Source organism: Acinonyx jubatus, chromosome A2, assembly GCF_027475565.1.
Source record: "Acinonyx jubatus isolate Ajub_Pintada_27869175 chromosome A2, VMU_Ajub_asm_v1.0, whole genome shotgun sequence".
Lineage (NCBI taxonomy): Eukaryota > Metazoa > Chordata > Mammalia > Carnivora > Felidae > Acinonyx > Acinonyx jubatus.
Genome location: NC_069383.1, coordinates 28916564 through 28937530, shown reverse-complemented (window position 1 = coordinate 28937530; position 20967 = coordinate 28916564). Strand labels below are relative to the sequence as shown.

At 36.7% G+C, this 20967-nt stretch overlaps 1 protein-coding gene across 15 annotated transcripts in view; it reads right to left on the bottom strand.

The window, feature by feature from the left end:
• Window positions 1-20967, bottom strand: part of CADPS2 (calcium dependent secretion activator 2) — a 535106-nt gene that overhangs the window by 184549 nt on the left and 329590 nt on the right. For all 15 annotated transcript variants that reach the window (XM_053218157.1, XM_053218160.1, XM_053218152.1 and 12 more), the window contains exon 9: window positions 3405-3471. In XM_053218157.1, coding sequence (XP_053074132.1) covers window positions 3405-3471 — 67 coding nt within the window. The remainder of the gene's footprint in view (window positions 1-3404; window positions 3472-20967) is intronic.

Here is a 20967-nt window from a genome sequence, read left to right as displayed (position 1 = left end):
TTCTTGAGCTGATGGCTGTATCTCCAGCTATATCACTCATATAATACACACTCACAAGTGGTGATGAGATTCACATTATCACCAAAGCACCATCCTGCCGATGGCAGCAGCGGACACAGCAGGGGCACAGTGTCCTCCCTAGAAAAATGACTCCTTCACCTTTCAATAATGCAGCCTGCAGGTATGAACCTACAGGCTGCATGCCAACAGAATGAGAGCTATCTTTAAAAATACTAATAAAAACTACCCAGTTCCTCCCAATGGGCCACTCTCACTGAATCTCCATACACATCCATCTTGATTTGGAAATGTGCGCATTCAATTTGTCTTCCCATTACGTTTGGAATTGAAAGGAAGATTCAATTGTATTTAAAACTCGAACAAGTTGCCAGTGTACTGGCATGTTTATTTCAATGCATGTGGGCATGGAATTCTCTGTATGAATGCATGTGTATACATATATTTGTGCAAAATTATAAGGCTTAAATAGGACTTCAGATTTTAAGAAGGTACCTCAGGTAGAATAAATCTGAATTCATTATTGTCTGGTGATGTTTTTTTCTAAATTCCAATTATGGAGTATATGGCTTTAAATTAAATTTTAATTATGGGCTTAAATTTTGCCTTTGAAAATGTCAAACTTATTTTTGTTACTGAGCCAACTCTCTAGCTTCCCAAAGACACGGTTAATGTTCCTCAAATGATCTCAAAGTATTCTAATTCTTTCTTTCATTTCTAAACTCTTTTATAGGGTGATCAAAGTATACGTTTGTTCTGTAACTTTTGATTCTTGCGATCATATGCTAGAAAATACAGTATGCAGAAAAGGATTACCTAAAACTTTACCTGGCCAAAAGCATGAGGCAATCATCTGATCTCTCAAGACTGATCTAATAAATAATAAAGCCAATTTTCATATGATCAATATAACAGAAACTCTCTTAGCTTGTCACTTAACCAGATCTCCAAACTAATGAACATTCTCTGATTCATTCTTTAAAACATCCAGCAATTGCATTCTTTGGTATTTACCCAAGGGAATTGAAAAACTTATGTCTACACTGCCCAGGACTGTTTACAGCAACTTTAAACATAGTTGACAAAACTTACAAGCAACCAAGATGGCCTTCAATAGGTGAATGAATGAATAAACCATGATTCATCCAGACAATGTGTGTGTTTTTTTTTAAGTCAGTTCCACACCCAGCATGGAACTCAATGTGGGGCTTGAAATTATAACCCAGAGATCACAAGTCGGATGCTAACCGACTGAGCCACCCAGTCACCCCCAGCCAATGGAATACGTAATGCTAAAAAGAAATGAGTTATCAAGCTATGTAAAGACATGGAGGAAATTGAAATTATTAAGTGAAATAAACCAATCTGAAAAGGCTACATGGGGTATGATTCCAATTATATGACATTCTAGAAAACGCAAAACTATGGAGACCATAAAAAGATCAGTGGTTGCCATGGGGGAGAGAAGGGATTCATGGGCAGAGAACATAGGATTATTAGGGCAGTGAAAATACTCTGTACGACATTTAATGGTGGATATATGTTATTATACATTTGTCCAAACACGTATAATATATAACACTAAGAGTGAACCATACTGTAAATAATGGACATTGGATGATAATGATGTGTCAATGTTGATTCATCCTTGGTAACAAATGTATCACATGATGTTGATAACGGGAGGCCACGGCATATGTGAAGACAGGGGATATATGGAAAATCTTTGTATCTTCTCTCAGTTTTGTTGTGAGCCTAAAACTGTTCTAAAAAATAAAGTTTTTTTTTAAAAAGGTAAAAAAAAAAAACCATAATAATTAATAAGTAAAAGTTCATGCTAATTAAGAGTCAGCTAGGTTTGTGCCAGTCACATCAGCTATTAAAAATATGGAATTAAGATTCTACCTAAATGCACTGAGTATGACTATGAAAAAGCAGCTACTATGAAAAATCACTTGAGTGATTTAGAAAGATTTGATAAAGACAAGTCGCTAATGTAAACTTGTCACATTAGATGTGAGACATCTGTAAATAGCAATAAAATCAAATGTCCAGAAAGATCTGCATTAAAACTGCTTGGTAAATGCATTTAAATGCTTGTGCCAATTGAAAGAAATTAAACCTGGAAACCAAAGAAGACATCTTATGGGTATGGTTTTTGGAGGGCAGATCACTCAACTCCAAACAGGAGCCCCTTACTCAATCTATTTATATCAGGACTGCTAACGTATGCTGTGCACACATATGTGCATCTTTTGTTAAAGTAGCTGGCCAAATATTGGTTCTAATCACATGAGAAAACGCTACATTTTAACCAAATAGGCTGGCTATCTTCCACATAGATAAAACTAGTTTTGACTGAATTTTTACACTTTTCATGAAGTTACCATGCCATTGTGGCACATCCAAAAGCGGATAGATAACCTTACTTATGGAAGACAGAAAAATGACAGTTTTCCTTCCTTGGCATTTCACCATGTTATTCTGATCTAGTCCATTTAAATTTGCTTAATGTGTGGGTAAGAATCGACAAGAGTTTAGAGACTGTTTTATGTTAATACCACCAAGAACAATTTTTTCTATAGAACCACTGGGAACAAAATAGCTTGGATTCATCACAGAATGGAATGACTACTATTTAGAAAGTTATTCTTTAATGTAAATTTAATTTAATGAGTATATTCTAGGAGTAAAGGCTATCCATGATTAAAAACTAACAAAACAAGGAAGAGTCAGCCAGAACATATATTCCAATAATCCAATAATATTCAGAATCCTATTACAAACATATCTACCAGTCCTGGAAATTTAAAGCTACCGTTATGTGAATAAGTGATAAAAAAAATGTCATATTTATGTAAAAATGGAAGCTTCTAAGTATTATGGTTTATCTATAAAATAGCAGAATGATGCAGTGGTTCCCAAGGTGTGGTTTTGCAATCCTGGAGAACTTTAAGATCTTTTCAGGGAATCTGTGAGGTCAAAACTGTAATATTCAGACATCATCTGCATTTTCCACAGCTATTCTCTGTGTGTACAGTGGAATTTTCCAGAGGCTAAATTTCATCTGATAGTACAACAGATTGAATGTAGAACCTGATATGAAAATATAGCTGCATTCTATTAAGCTAGACATTAAAGAGATGTGTGAAAACCTGGAATAATATTACTCATTTCCCTAAATTGTTTGGTTCAAAAGTTATTTTACATAAAAATGTTACTTGTGTGGGCATGTAAAGAAATTCACTACTTTTATTTTAAAATGAAATACTTAAAAGTTTCAGTTTTAATTTCTAACAGTGAATACCTATAGATATAACCCACCAAACGAAAGTTTGAGCACTGCTCTTAGACCGGTTGTGTAACAGGAAAAAAAACTTACTAACCTGAACAAGAACAAAGTAACGTTTTTTCCATCTTTTCCAGACCTTCTGTCCAAGGGCATACAAATACCTGGTAAGAAAAACAAGCAAAAGATATTTTAGATGAATGATGCTGTGGCTCTGTGCAATCATTATTTCTTCCACAGGTATTCGTTCTGGAGACCAGCCTGCTAAAGGCAAAGTCTAGTTCATTTGAAAATGGAGAAAACATGTAGCTTCTGTGTTATAAAACGACTTGAGCTTATTCTAGGTTCTTGAAAGGGAATTGATTTATGGGGCTTATCAATTTGTCAGTTCTTACTACAAATTGAGCCGCGTTGGAGCTAGAAAGAATAATCAAAGAACCAGTGGGAATTTTATGCTTACGACACACTTCTTAGGATAGACAAAGACTACAAACTGGGGATTAGAAGACTCAGTGTTTCAGCTCTCAGATGACCGTGGCTGAGAAGTGGGGCCCCAGAAGAAGTGGCTGAACAGTCAAGAACCTGAGTGAAGGGTCACTGTCCAGCTGGGTGACCCCAAGTTGTGCCAGCACCAATCTCGGTTTCTGTTTCTTCAACTATAAATGGCAAGACTGGCTTTGCTGATTTCTAAGGTCTCTGCCGGCCTCATAATTTGGAGGTTTAGCTGATTTACAGAAAGTATCTTGCTGCAAATTTTCCTAACTATGAAGTTCAGGTGAAGAGAACATGGTGTAATTAAACAAAAGCCCTGGCTAAAACTATGTTGAACTGTGCATTGCTATTAACAATGTGAATTGAAATGAATAAAGGAGTCAATCATTTGAGAATATTCTTACTGAATATATATAGATGTAAGCTTATCAAGTTTATCAAGGCGGAAAAAGAAGAAATTAAAAATTGCTCTAGTATAAGCATGTCATGGAGAGCTATTTAAAAATTATACCATGGGAAAAAAAAATTACACCTTGGAACGATATACACACTTACTACAAAAGTGGAAAATATCATTAGAGTTTGAAATATGATAAATACAGGCCTAGTTGTTAAATTAAAATAAGATTTTTCAATAGTTTATCATAATCCTTTTTTTTTTTCCTGAAGTGAAGGTTCACCACTGTAAAGGCTATTCAAACTAAATTTATATACAATTCTGAGTGATAAAAAAGCACTACAGTTAATCACTTATTTGGGGGCTTAAAGTCTTGAGAGTTTCACAATTTTTAAAACTAAAATCTTAGCTTGAAATTTTAGTTTCTGTCGTATTAAAATAATTCTCTTTTGCACAGCAAAGCGTTTTTGCCCCCCTTTTAAATTTTTCTTTCAACGTTTTTTTATTTATTTTTGGGACAGAGAGAGACAGAGCATGAACGGGGGAGGGGCAGAGAGAGAGGGAGACACAGAATCGGAAACAGGCTCCAGGCTCTGAGCCATCAGCCCAGAGCCTGACGCGGGGCTCGAAATCACGGACCGCAAGATCGTGACCTGGCTGAAGTCGGACGCTTAACCGACTGCGCCACCCAGGCGCCCCTTGCCCCCCTTTTAAAAAGTGATGCAAGAAATGAATAGGCACTCTTTACTTTTTTTTCCCCTTCCCCCATCTGTCCCCACCCCAAGCCCAACAGCCTCTAGCAAACCACCAATGTGTTCTCTGTATCTATGAGCTTGATTTATTGGGTTCTAAATGTTCAGAATCAAAAACAAAAACAACAAAAAAGATGCAGTTACTAAAAGTCAAACTAGAAACTAGACGTTTGCATTGGAAATCATCATCCATAACTGCCCAAATCAATTACGTATTTTGTGTCAAACCTATCCGCTATCTAGGTGAACTTCTACTCGGCTCTGACAATACCCCTGACACCACGCTGCCTGCACTTCTGGATATTCATTTAGTGACTGCCTGACAGAGACATCCACTGCTACCGTGCTCACCTGTTCACTATCACCACCTGAGGTCCTGTTAAAACCCTTTGCCCCACCTTTGCTCCAGGCTCTAATTTCTCTTCTGTGGTTCTGGTGATAGGTGCTTAGCTGCTCTCTTTCTGTCTTTTGTACGTAATTTCCTTCTCCTTGAAATGCACACACCCCAACTCCTAATACAGGGTTAACAGCAATGACCTCAGGAGCCAGACACTGTGGACACGACAGACGCCCTCTATAAAAGTGCACTGGCAAGATGTGCACCGAATAGCTGCTGAGGAGCCACAGAAGACATTGGGAATCACCTTTGCCTGTGACCACTGCCTGCTTCTCAGCTCCTTCAGCGTCTCACTCAGCATCTCAGTTAGTGAGAAGCAAACCATCAACACCACAAGCGAGTGTAAGTCTTGCTAAGGTGATACACAAGTAATACTACTACCAGCGGCAACATCACTCAAAATCTGGGCTCAACATACTGGGAATGACACTGTAGGATTTCTCTGAAGACAGCAGAGCAGTGGGTGGATACATACATGCGTATACTAGAAATCGGGAGATGTAAGGAACTGAATAAGAGATGATTTAAGAATGGAACCAAGGTAAGCATTTGGCCTCTGGGGTGTTTTGGGGGTGTTGCCCTGTAAGAAGGAAATCAGTCAACTACCAACAGAAGTCACAAGTGATCACACATATCTAGAAAGTAGCTAAGCATGAGAGTTTTGCTCTCTGCATAAGAAAACAGATTACGTTCAACACAAGATAGACTGCATAAAGGCAACGTTATAAACGCTATGTAGCAAAATGACAGTTTCTGTCCTTCAGTTTTCACATTAGCCAGATAAAAATTTTATGAAATAAAATGGACATGAATACATCAGAAAAGATAACTATACTAAATAAGAATGCACTAAACTTAACTTCAACCAACTTGAGGTTTTTTTTTACTCTAAGAATGATTTCTGGAGTTAGAGGTCTAGTACTAGCTAGCTGCTTTCTCACTAGTATAAAAGTAGATTCTGGACATAAGAGATATTTAACATTAAGGAAAGAATGAAGAACAAGATGTTCATCAATACTGTTTAAAAGAAAAAACTCAAAATCATCTAAGAATCAACGGTAAGGAATAAGTTGCCATGAAAAATAATGCCAAAAAATAATATGCAAAAATTATTACAATGCTAAGTTAAAAAAAAAAAAAGCTGTCACATGAGCTTATAGTATATGCATGGGAAGAAAACCCAGAAAGATGAATCAAAATATTAAGCCTGCAGTTAATATTGGGCTGGTGAGATTAAAGATGAAGTTCATTTTTTAAAGTAATCTCCACATCCAATGTGGGGCTCAAACTCACAACCTCAAAGTTAAGAGCTGCATGCTCTACCTCAAGAGCCAGCCAGGTGCTCCTTCATATTGTTCTCTAGGCCTTCACATTTCCACAATTTCTACACTGAGCATATCTTCCATATTTTTAAAGTAAGATTTATTGGTATAGTTTACATACAGTAAGGTTCATCCACTTTAGGTATATAATTTGGTGAGTGTCGACATAGCAATGTAACCACCGCCACCATGAACTAACAGAACATCTGCATCCCTCCAAACCTTCCTTGAGGCCTTTGTATAATCAGTCTCCTCCTCACATCCCCTAGCTCTGCAACCACAGATCAGATTTCTAACGTTACAGTTAGTGTTTTCCAGAATGTCATGTAAGTGGAAAAATACAGTACGCACCCTTTTGCGTCTGGTTTCTTTCAGTTGGTAAAAAGCTTTTGAGATTCACCCCTGTTGTCTATGTCAGGAGTTCATTCTTTTCAGTGCTGAATTTATTACACTGTATGAATTTACTTCAATGTGTTTATCCATTTACCAGTTGGTGGACGTTTGGATTGCTCTCATTTTTCTAGCTATCATAAACAAAATTGCTATAAACACGCATGTCCAGGTCTTTTGTGGGTCCATATTTTCATTCCTCTCAGGTAAATATCTAGGAGTGGGATTACGGGATTATATTTAAAGTGTGTGCTTAACTTTGTATGAAACTGCCAAACTGGTTATCCAAAGTAGCTGCACAATTTTGTATTACCACCAGCAATATATGAGAGTACCTCTTATTTTATAATCAGAAAAAATTACTGTTCTGAGGGATTTGGGGGATATATTCATTATGGATCCATAAATTGTAATTCTGGTATGACAAAGTCAAATACAGTGACAAAGATCCTTCTCTTTGGTCTATAGGTATCTTGAGTACATTGGAGAACTCCTTCTCTAAGCTTTATTTATTTATTTTTGAGACAGAGACAGACAGAGCATGAACAGGGGAGGGTCAGAGAGAGAGGGAGACACATAATCTGAAGCAGGCTCCAGGCTCTGAGCTGTCAGCCCAAAGCCCGACGCGGGGCTTGAACTCACGGACTGTGAGATCATGACCTGAGCCGAAGTCAGACGCTTAACCAACTGAGCCACCCAGGCACCCCTATCAGCTTTAATAGTTCAATGGTTTTTCAGGTGTCAAGGCTATTCTCAAGTCTGTAGTTTGGTGGTCTTAGCTGCGCAAGAGTTGAATTGTGGAGAGAGTAAGGAAAAAATTAGCCCAAATCATTTGAATATTCGGTTATAATCAGATAATCCATTTTTAGAAACATCTGTAAAAATTAATATGCATTCTCTCCTCACCTGTTTTTTTTTGTTTTTAATGTTGAGTGTTAGGCTACAAATTATCTCATTTATAGATTAAAAACCCAGGAAGCTTTATTTCAGATAAATATACTAAAGTTACATTTAACATGTTGTGCTCTAGTAGGCAGTTAAGATTCAGTTCATTACATTTACATAGTGATGTTTGAGTATTCTTAATTACTGAAAAATGAGTTACTCTATGTAGAAACTATACCCATAACGAATTTTTAAGGATTTTGTATACAACAGGTTGACTTGATTTAGAAAAGATGCTAGGGCACCTCAGGGTCATTATTAGGAACGTCAATTATAACTGCATAATTCTGTAAAGGAGAAGGTATCGTTGACAGGTCTAAATCTAGCAAGAGTATTAAACACATCTTTGAAAGCTATTTACCTGTCATCCATTTCCGTTTCATAAAAATAGCTCAGAATGTAAAAAAAAAAATCTATTATTAATATCTTTCTGAATTTTGAACGAATTGGTTTTTTACTGCCTTATAAAATCTACTTCTACCCCATAAAAGTGTAGAGAGTCTCTTCTAGGAAGTATATTTGTCATTCTGGAGACAGACTACTTTGGCTAGCGTACTACAGGTCTGTTGGCAGGTGTGCTCAGCACTCGTATTCTCCCTGATTATTTTGTAACCTGCTGAATCATTAGCTTCCTCTCAATTGACTATGTGATTAACTCAAAAAGAAAGTTATTTTTTAAAGGGTATGTAAATCAGACCTGCCAAATACCACTCAAACTGGGAACACACATTTAACTGGGCTTTATTTGACAACTTATAAGGTTATCCAATAAAATATCATATATATGACAGCAGTAGTCCCTAATGCAGACTGTGAATTTTTTTCACCTTATTTTGAAGAGGTTTTAAAGAGAAAAGCTAGTTTTCTCTTTTGTCCTCCCATGGGGCTTTCAACATTATTCATTTTCATTAGCCTACAAAATTTGGTTTTAAACATTTTTACTCATCCTTGTTAAATTATTTCAGCTAAGTAACAAATGGACAGAAAATGAAGGAATACCTGTATCAGCCATTTTCATGGTCATTCCACATTCTCCAAGCCTGTATTAGAGTATGGCCTTCAGAAAAAAAAATTATCTAATCAAAATTCAATTTGATCCAAGAATGATCTGAATGGGAAAAAAGATTCTATTGTACATAACACATTTGAAAAGTACAGATTTCTATCCCTAATTTGTACTAAATATAACGTTTTTCCATTAAAATATTTCCAATGCAGCATAATACTCATGTAACTAGAGTATTTTGGATTACTTAGAGTAACTGCTCAGATACTATTTAATAGTGTTTGCTTTCATCAATACACCCAACTTAACGTATTAGGAAGTTGTTCCCTTTGAACAAAAAATTGCCTGATTAACTTTAAAATCTTCTCTTCTTACATGGGGATTAGGTAACAAAGAAATTAACAGCACTGGCACAAAGCTTGGATTTAACACACAAGAGTTAAAGCCTTGAAGCATTTGGTTTTATAAATCAGTATCAACACAGCAATAATCTTAAAGAATTAATCCCTCTTCTAGGGCTGCTTCTAATGGAGAGTACTATTTGTTCCAAAGAGACCTAGCAATCATTGCTAGAAAATAAGGCACAGACCCACCTAAATGTGTATCAATGTTTCATTCGCCTAGGACTATCTTTTTTTTTTTTTTTTTTTTGGTGGTACTATTCTTGGTCATGCTCTATCCTCAAATATAAAAGAAATGTGACACTTTCAAGAGTTTTGACTGCATATTTAAAATACGATGTGGATACTGTCAGGGAAAATGTCACATGAAGAAAGAAAAGAAAATTAAAGAACTTTGGCAACAGCAAACCTCAAGTTAGTATCAACGAGGAAAACAGGGCATTATTTCTCATCTTCTCTGTCAATAACTATGTAGGGACCAAAAAAACCAACAGGGACCAAATCCCTGTCATGACTATGAGAGAATCTCAACACTAAAAACTGTACTATCTTTATGGAATCGCTATCATCCTTAAAAGAGTTATGTGATAACTTGATAAGACAAGGTGCTTTTAAAAGTTTTCATCTGTGGAGAAACAAAAGCAGAGCCTTTATGAAATCCATTAGAACGTTCTATGACAACAGGGATAAACACTTTTCTTCAGGCATGTGCTGCCTATTAACAATATATATTATTACCAAGAAAATGACCTCAACCACAGACTGGAAAAAATGGAGTTTCCTAAAAACAAGCATCAAGCAAACAAAAATCGGCAACATGTTCATTTTTGCTGCATTTTCAAGGAGATATTTAGATTTCATTACATGTTTACATTGCAATGCTTGTAAGATAAAATTATTTTAAATGCTTGTTCTTACACAGTGCTCCTGTGAATGGTTTTTAATAGTAGATTCACATATATCATTCTGTGATGTGTCTTCCTGTAAGCCCAAAACCCCCCAAATTAGTTTTAATAATAAATTAAACCATTTTTCTGTAAATGGTATATATTCTCTGCTAATATATAATCACAAAAGTTAATGAAATTTCAGGAACTCATTTTTCGGTTAGGTTTTAAAATTGAGAGTTAACTCAACTTTGTAACACAGTGTGTCTGAGCTCCAATATATCCTATCCTATTCTAGTAAATAAACAGCTAAAATTCTCTGTCATATTTGAAATGGAAAATGGGAGAACATAACCAATAACAATTATCCAAACACTCTAAAAACACTTTATAAGACCTAACTTAAAGACTGCTCAAAGCATCTTCAACACACAAAAATTCTCCAAACATATTACTAAATATTGTAGTTAAGTTTCAATTAGAGTGGTGGCATACAGTTCTAATAGAAAGGAGAATATGACAATTTATTTGCTCTGAGTCCATGCTGTGGGAGTTCATGGTTTCACTTTGTGATGAAAAATCATCACTAATGAATATTTGAAAAACATAATTGTGTACAGAATATGGGAATTATTCGGTGCTTGAAAAAAAGGACTATTTCTTTTGTCGGATCACTTGAGTCCAGCTTTTTATTCAAAGAAATGGAACAATCAATCTACATGTTGAATGATAAAGCCTTTCCTTCTACAAGGCTTCATTTTTCAAGGAAAAATACAGAAAGGGAAAAAAAATCAATATATAGAGTCGTTTAGTCCTGGAAAGGGCTTTCTTAAAGAGAAACCTCAGTCAAGGTTGAAAGAGCAATTAATGCAGGCTCAAAAATCTGGGCCATTCTGATAGAGTTCGGTTAACATGTGGCAGAAGTAATCATCCACTTGTGAAAATGATTTTCGGTTCATTCTCAAACACCTTTCAGACACTCATGATCCCATTTAACTGACAACAATACAGGCTATCTGTGGGCACCACTGCATCTGATGTGAAAACCAATAGGGACCAAATGCCCTCAGGCACTTTCAGTCATCCGGCACGTTCCCTGTTCTCTGCTGCCTGGATAAAAGGAATCTTCCTTTCACTGCATTCTTTCTTTTATTTAACCCTGAAAGATAAGCCTTTTTTGGGGGGTGGGGGGTACTTTTGGCTAAGGATGAGAGAAAGAACTGATTCAAGACAACAGTGTGACCTGGGCATTAAGAAACCAAGAAATAAATACTGGCTTTTTACCTCCTGAATTCTTAAGGGAAAGAGTACATGAGGTTGGGGAGGCAAGGGAAGGTTCCCCACCAAACAAAACTACTTAACATTTTGAGAGAAATTATGAACAAAGAAAAATATGAAACTCCTACAGCTAAACAAGAAGTTGAAATGTGTGTGCTGTATAAACAGACTTACAAAAGCAAACTTGAGTAAAATGTAGAGTTCTCCACTCCTTTTCTGGACCACACTTTATAGAATTAGTAACATAAAACCAATCACCCCTCCTTTTCTTCCTAAGTCCCATCTTCTGGTAGTTTACTCTAAGCCTGAGTTAACTCTCAGCTTGTATCAGCATTATCAGAGTGTAACAGTCTAATGTATGAAAGCTGTCTTCTAAACACCGGTTTGCCATTGCCTACTACAGAACACGAACGGAGGCAATCTGCCAACATGGGAAGACTGATACCCCAACCTCGGGTAAGACATTAAGAACTCCAAACGACCATTTGTAAAAGAGGTCCAAAATAAAAAGCAATGCACAGTCACCCAGAAACAAACCAAACTGGGGAAATTATAACAGTAGCTCTTCGAAAAGTATGTTTAAATAACTACGCACAAGGCAAACCACCTAAATGAAACCGCACAGAGAAATCTATTTGAAAGGCAGTTTTTTTTCTAGATTTATCTTTGATGACTGATCAGCAGTATTCTTTTATATCTCAACAGGAAAAGTAGTCTTAAAAACTTTTTTAATTGGATCATGGTCTCACATATTTTACAAAGTTACACCAATATGTTAGAGTCTCATTCTAATATACTGTAACACAGAGGGCAGATTTTGTAAGCATGGTTTCTTCATGTTTGTCCTCAGTTCAAACGTCCTTCAAAATAAGTAATACTTTTCTGCCTGTGCAGAAGCCTTACTGCTTTGTTAGAAGTTAAAGAAAATTAGCTTTCCAAGTTAATTATAAAATATCTCAGAAGGGGATAAGTGAAAATATGTCCAAATAATGTACTAAGCAACCTATTCCAACCAGGCTAACTTGCAGAGTCAAGACCATACCTCCATCTTCCGTGGAGGAGGGTACAGGCTGGGAAGATGTGAATCTGGGGGGTTGGGGTAGGTGGAGGGTCATCTACCACACGTTCCAAAAGGAAGGACACTCTGCACTTGGCAATAAAGCTCTAGGGCACCTACCAATTAAGATGAAATAATTCACTTAGACAATCCCAGATACTTTTGCGAGATCCATTAAACTCTCCTCTTCCTGAAAGTGCAAATGATTTGGTAATAATGAAACAAAAGTTTTAGCAAGGGGTTTTTATGTAACAAACTGTATCTTATTGACTATTCCAAATATGTTCTCTTTTTCGACACAGTATTCCCAAAACAAAGCAAAAATAATCACTTTTGAACACTATATCCGATATAGGTAATGCTGAGTTAGCAGAAATTTTTAGGTCTCGGTTTTCTGTAAGTAGAGATATCTGTCCTACCTTCTTCATATTTATGATAAATCTGAGATGAAATATGCACAAAAAATGCCCATTTGTAAACTGTATACACTCTAAAAAGAAAATCATGGGGCGCCTAGGTACCTCAGTTGGTTAAGCGTCGGACTCTTGATTTCTGCTCAGGTCATGATCTCACAATTCGGGAGATGGAGACCCCCCGCCCCCCCCCCCCCCCGCCTCTCCCATGTCAGCAAGGAGTCTGCTTGGGATTCTCTCTCCCCCTCTCTGCCCCTCCCCTGCTTCAGTGTGTGCGCGCTCTCAAAATACATAAACTTAAAAAAAAAAAAAAAAGAAGTCAAGACTATGCTGTATGTCTATTTAAACTTGAACTTAAATTTAAAAAAAGGAAAATGAAAATCATTGAGAAGGTAATGTGAGATTCAGTGTTTTCCACTGTGTGTCTTGGGAATTGGATACAAAGAAGGATTATGCGAAAAAAAGAACAAATGTGGTGGGCAAATACATGTGAGAAATACTCAGTTAAAAAAAGCTGAAAGCATTCTGAATGAGAGGATGAGTAAGAGCTTATCGTAGACCTGGAAGAGACACTAAAAAGCAGGAGGGGAAGGGAGAAGAGCGGGTGTAGCGTCTGCAAAATTATAGAATCTTCTTCAGAAAGTATCTTGTAGGAGTAATGTTTTCCAGCATACACTTTGGGAAATCAGGCAGACTAGAATACTGATAATTAGTCTTTAAGTGATAAAATTATACAATTGAGTTTTTACATTCTGTTTGGAATTAACAAAAATCCTAATCATAATTAAAATATCTTCTTCACTTCTAACATCGCTTTCGTAGGAATCTGTCAACAGATTCCTTATGTTTGGGGGATAAAAAGTTTTTTGTAAAATTTGGATCATAATCTCCATGGATTATATTTGATTTCTGAAAGATCACTTGCTCTGTAATGTTTCTCTCTGGTCTTAGTGAATGAGGACATTTTCGGAAGACTCTGAAATTTAGAAAGCTATATCCATCTTTAAAGTAACTTACCCTCATGTGAGTCATTTATTAATGCATTTGGATTCCTCCTGACACCCGGCGTGTTTCACAGATTCCCTGCCCTAATAGCCTTATTCTACCCACACTGTCTCACCTGAATTTCAATGTTATGCCTTGTGACCAATCTACTTTGTAGTCTAGCACAACTGTGTGGAGTTCTGGTTCAAGGCTTCAGGGACTATCACTCCAGTTCTGACGTTGTACCTTGGCCTCAGTGTCTTATCCCCTGCCCTCATTGTTTGGATAAGCAACCCAATACTCCAGGCCAAGGACCCAGCTTTGCTCTTGTGCAACCTTCTCTGATACCCTGCTTTGGCATCGGTGATGCCATCGGTGATGGCTCACATCTGCAAATACCACTGCCTGTGCTGAGATCTGCAGATACTTCCCTTGGTTTTGACACCATGTACTCGTCGGCACAGATACTCTGTTCTCGCTGTTCCTCTAATCAGTTCCACACACATCTAACATTTTTCATTAATTTCCCTCAATTTAAATTAATTTAGTTCTTGAGTCTCACCTTTCCACTTTCTTCCCATCTCTCAGTTCAGCCACCACCCTTCCACACAAGCCCTCCCTGATATCCCTAATAAGGTCATATTCCTTTATTTCATGTGTTAGGCAAGATGTGGACACTTCTTCCATAGCTCTGCCATGGCCTATGGCGAGGCATATTGGATCAGTCTATTTCCAGCACAAGACCGTAAATCTGTGTAAGTCAAGGGCCACATCGGTCATGACTCACCACTCCATCCCAGCACTGGGCCTTTATATAGCAGATATTCCATAAGCATTTTTGGAATGACTAAATGGCTGTTTCTAGGTCTGTCATAAGGAATAATTATAATAAGAACATAAAGAAAATCAACCTTCAGCAAAAATTTATATAACATGTATCAAAGTAAAATAAAAAGCATTGGATAGACTTTGGATATTTCATAAAGTTGTTATTTTTTAGACTTATTTAATCACAAGTACTCAAATAGTTTTAGCAGAATGTTATCCTAATGTTTAATTTTTAACATGGAAAATCAAAACATAAAGGAAGCATAAATCAACTGCTATGAAAGCAGGCACAGAACTTTAGTAGGAGTCCAGTCCACCCACCACCCCATTATCCAAAAAAGGCACTCCTGAACTTTTGAAATAAGGCCTACACTCAACATCGGGCTTGAACTCACAAGCCTGAGATCAAGAGTCACATGCTACATTGACTGGGCCAGTCAGGGTCCCCAGAGACTCCTGAACTTTAGGCAAAACAGTTTGAACCACTGCTGGAAACAGCCTCAAGGTCATAGCATCACAGGGGCCTTTTAGTCAAAATGGAACAGAATACATTCTAGGTCTAAAGATCTCAAAGTTCCCCCAGATTCCTAACTCCACTAATACTCTTTTATTTTTTTTAATTTGCTGATATATGGACATTGTTGGGAGTCTCTGAGAAGCCCCGATACTTTATACAGTATATTTCTCTTTTCTTTGCCTAAGTTCTGAGAATATAAGTTGGCTTCTGAGAATATAGTTAAGAGGCAAAAACATCACCTCATTCACCATTATTGTCTCCAGTCACAGGCAGTGCTGAACAGGAGAGGCCTGTCCATGCCCAGAGGCATGAAGATGCTGCCTCTGACAGACTTATTCAGGGAGAAACTCACCTTCAAAGGACACAGTGGAAAGGGCTGATCTATGCATGCCCAGCTCCTGCTTTAAAGCTAACCACTCAGCTAAGTCCAAAAACGGATAGGAGAGAAGCCAGGGGTATTACTGTCGTGGAGGTTCCCGCCACATGGAAGCAAGCAAGTATCAGGGGTGTGCAATAAGTGCTTTGTCGAAACAGAGATGAAAAAGTGAAAATATTCACAGAGAGAGGGAGGGAGAGAGGGAGGGAGGGGGAACAAAAATACAGAAACACATGCAACTTTTAAGTTCCTTTAACTTCTATGTGCCCAGCATGACTTTCCCTTTTTTCATGTATAAAATAGGAGTAGCAGTGTCTGCCTTGAGTATAAGAGACAGGGTCAGTGCAAAAACAGGTGAAATGATGTATGTAAAGGCCCTTTGAAACTATAAAGTGCAAACCTATAAAGCACGAGGTAAATCAAGGCATCATCGTCATCATTATAGTAGTTGTAGTAGAATATACTGAAAAATACTTCAATCTAACTTTTTTGAAGGACTCTTTGGCAAGTGCAGGGGAGTGACAATGAATTTTCCAACTTGTCCATTAAAAAAAACTTTCCAAGAGTGGGGCAAAAACCTGTTTTTCTAAAATCAAGAATAACAGTATATCGCACAGGTTACGACAAAACTAGTTTTTCTCATTCATCAGATACAAGTAATATTTCTGTAGCATACATATATGTTTCCCACTCACTAAATTCCTTAGGTTCTTAGGAAACTGTTACTTATCAACAAACGAAATTCTAGAATACTATGAAAAATGCACATTTACATCCAGTTTCTCTCTTACCTCCATCTATTTGGAGAATAACAAAATAAAGGCAATAGTATTAAGGGGGCCATGTACAATCAAGCTGGGATTCATTGGGTTAGGCTTGTAAAATGCTTCCTGTTCTCCTTTAATTTTAAAGCTTAAGAATTCCACTTATTTACTTGTCTATAAACTGTATTTATGAGACTTCTGCCTATGAATGCAAGATACAAAGAAAAATGAAATCAATATAGTTAAGAGAAGAAAACCTTTGACATTTACAAAACACAGAATTTCAAGTTTCACATATTTTTGGTTAAAACTGACCTTAGTGATATCTTTGATCATTCATCTACTACTAAGCATTAAAGTTTTTCTACATTAATTTGATAAAATGTCTTGACAAGTTTGCTATGTCCAAAATGAGCTACCACTTCACCTTCTTCTAACCTTTCTTCTTACACTTTTTTTTTTTTAAAGAAAATGTCTTGAAGGTTCCTTAATACTCCTTAAATAGTGCCACCTTTATTACCAAGTTCTCAAAGGAGAAAATATGATTCTGTTTTCAGGGAATGCTTGCGCCACCTACTGGATAAATATATGACTACTTCCATCAAACAAAAACTAACTCTTCCAAAGATACTTTCCTTTAATATCCAACTTTGGAAGAAAATCCGGTCCTTCTCTTTCTTGTGTTTGAAGGCATGTGTCAGTAGGGGAAATTGGCACCTTTCCCCCCAAGGTTAATGTACATTGTTTCAAATGTACTCAAATACATGTCAGTTCATAACTCAGTAGTCCCTTCTTAATGGAATCATTCGAGAGTTATATATTCACAGGCAAAAGTGTACGTGAAATAGAAAAATATAAATGGAGGAAATGGATAACTATTTAACTATTTATTTAAAAAACACCAGCATGTAATTTTAAAACAAATATAAGCAGCGGCTCTCTTCCATGTAGCCATCCAGCTAGAGCTAAAGATTAGAATTTTGTTCCGTAAATTTGTAATATCAAGATTACTTCATAGAAAAGAATTACATCAATTCCAAAGATATATTTGAATTTTTCTTAATAGTTAAAACCAAAATAATAAAACAGAACGCAAAAAAAAAAACAGTACATGGAATACACTGACCTCTAAATATTTTTTCTCCTATTCTTTTTATGGTGGCACCACCTAAATAGCAGAAGAACTGCAAAGAAATTTGAGATTTGTTCGTTTTCAGTTAAGAAGACATATTATTTTTTCCTAAGAAAACAAAGTGGGAATCCTGTTCAAAGGTCTGTGTCATAATTACATCCTGGGGTTTGATTCAGTTGCTGGCACGTATGTATCCGCCTTTCAGTGGGGTGCATAAATTACTAGAAAGTTATTATAAATTACAGTGTAACTGTAATGGATGGACAAGAATTCAAATAGCTTTCAACTTATCAGAGGGTTTTTTTCTGCCTTCCTTTGCTATACAAGTAGAGGAAAATAAGAAAACAAACTCACTTCAGAAATTAGGAGACATATCTTGGAGTCAATGTTCTTTAGAGATATTTAATAATTACTTTGTATAGTTTAAGACATAAGACATAGGACATTAGCCTAAGGTAGAAAGTATTACGAAAAGTGAAGATGAACAATCATGAGAATTTGTACAAGTCCGAGATTTTCAGACAGACAAGCATAGGTAAAATAAATGATCCTCAATCCTCAAATAAAAATATATTTATTAACTCTAAAAAGCAACACAGAATTCTAATAAATACTAAAAGAATGTTCATCAATAAAGTTTGAAATTAAATATGGTTTCTTGTGAGACTTATTCTGCTAGCATCCTTTTGATGCTATCTGAAAGTAAAAAAACAAAGTAAAAAAAAAAGTAAAATGGCAGACTATATTAGGATACGTTCTGTTATAGAATAATTTTATAATGGTAGCTTCAAATAACTATTCCCAATGCATTTCATTCTTCTCTTTTCTCCTTTCCCTTCCCCCTCCCTCCTCCTTCCTTTTTAATGTTTATTTTTGTGAGGGAGAGAGGCAGAGAATGAGGGAGACAGAGAATCTGAAGCAGGTTCCAGGCTTTCCACGCAGAGCCCCACATGGGGCTCGAAGTCACGAACTGAACTGTGAGATCACCACCTGAGCTGAAGTCAAACACTTAGCTGACTGAGCTACCCAGATGCCCCTCATTGTTTTCATTATAACAGGTTACATTTTATCTTTAGAGATTTATTGAATTCCTGGCATTGTGCTTTTGTACTTTACATATATAATCTCAGTTAATACAACAATCCTATAAGGTAGGTATAGTTACTGCTATAAACTACAACAAATGTAGTTTATAACCAACTTCTGATAATACTACAAAAACTATGTTAAGAACTACCTTCAGTATTACTTACAAATTTTTACTGGATATTTTCAGTTGATTTTTGGCTTTGCTATAAGATTCATTTCGTAAGTAAATTATAAAGGAACAACCTCCAGTTGTTATACACATAAAACAATTGTGTTCATGGAAGAGGTTACCTTGTATATATGGAGAATGTGGTCTTTGAGATCAAGACCACTCATTGTATATTGGGTGAGAGGCATTGTGTCCCAGTTCCTGGCTTGGTTGTGAATGAGAAAGTGCTTACTTAGCCAGAAGACCATTCCCTGGGTTGCAGGTGTTAAATAGGAGTCTTCATTTGGAGCAAAGACTAAAAGCAAAACAGTAGGGTATCCTCAAAGGGTACCACCTAAGTCAGGTCAGCCTCTTGAGGAAGGAACACAGCTAGTGGAGGACAGTAGGTGAACTGTCAGAGGCCCTGAGAATGATGGCAAGCTTTCCAGGAAGCTTCTCATATCCCCTATGACTCCATCATTTGTTCTCCCTCAGCTTAAAGACTTTTAGAAGTTCCACACCACTTTAATTGAACAAAGAGAAACAAAGAAGCAGTGCCTACAATGGAAGAGAGAGGAAAAGAGGTGGAGTTAGGGCATGTCTAAGGTCTAGCATAGTATGAAGGATGTGAGGGAATCCCTCCAGGAAGGGCAAACTCACAGTCCCAATGTTACCATCCAGTCACCCCTATCTCTGGAAGATCTTCCTACTGACTGTAGCAGAAGAAGTTTGGAGGTCTTCTCTTCGGTGCAGCAGTATTCCCTTCCAGTAGTTTCCACAAAATCTCAGGAAAATCTCTGCCAAAATACAGACTGCTGGGCCCTGAGGTAGAGTCACTAGATCAAGCCTGACCATCTGAATTTCTAGCAAGTGCTCAGGAGATGCTGGTGCTCCTGGTCCAGAGACCAGATCTGTTTTGAAACTTCAACAGAAACAAAAACCTCAGCCATACCTATATATTTCAAAATGTATTTTTACCTAAAAGTATATAATCAGTTAAGATTTCTTTACCCAAGCAATTTTTCTAAGTGAAATAAACCAAATAACTTTTTCTTTTAAATTTGATCATAGTGCCCCCAAGTGGATAAAAAAATACTAACAAGAAAGGAAAATGGACCGATTTTCACTGGGATGGGGGTTTATGTAAAACCTACCTTCGTATTTGCCAGAATGCCCAAACCGGCGCTTTGCCCAGCATACCTTCAGTACAGGTTAGCTGAATAAACACCCGCACGTATTTCAGAAAGACTTACCACTCTTGCCCTCAGTGTTTTACTTATACAACATTAATATTGGGCCAGATGATCCCAAAATCTTTTTTAGTTCTTTAATTTTATGTTGGCAGGAAGTAACCACAAATCTCATTTAGAAAAAAGTGTAATATAAAGAAACGACTAACAGGAAAACTATTATTGTTCTGTGCTCTCCATTCTTGCCATCACACAGTTCCTCGAAGTTGTGATAATTTAGGGCTTAGGAAAAACAACAACAACAACGATTTGTACCTAGGGGATTGAATATAATGCAAGGTGGTTAAATGGGCTCCAGCTACATACCTGTCTCTCCAACGCAGGAGACTGGTCTGTGCCATATCCTAGAGGAAGTCTTGGGAAGAAAATAAACTTTCTTCCTAGATATGATATCTTTACATACACTCCATAGATGTTTACATATTATATTCTGTAATTCCTCTTAAAAACATATCAGCTTACACTTTCATTTTTTACTTCAAAGGGTATATATGGAATCACTAAACTGGGGGGCGTTAGCTACAAAAGGAAAACTGTTGATATGTCAAATTATTTAAAATAGAAAACAATGGCGAAAAAGACCAGATACTGACTAAATCGTTTTCTTAGTAACTTTCTTACATGCATGTATGTAATGCCTCCCTCCCTCCCATCTACCAGTATGCATGTATATGTGTATATGTATGGAAAAAAAAATATATATATATAAATTCATACACACACACCTCTTCTTTTTATCATTATCTTAATTTCAGAAAAGATTCTTCTATTTTAAATGTATGCCCAGGCTCTCCAATTTTTTTCATCACTCAAACCAACAAACTCATTCGACATG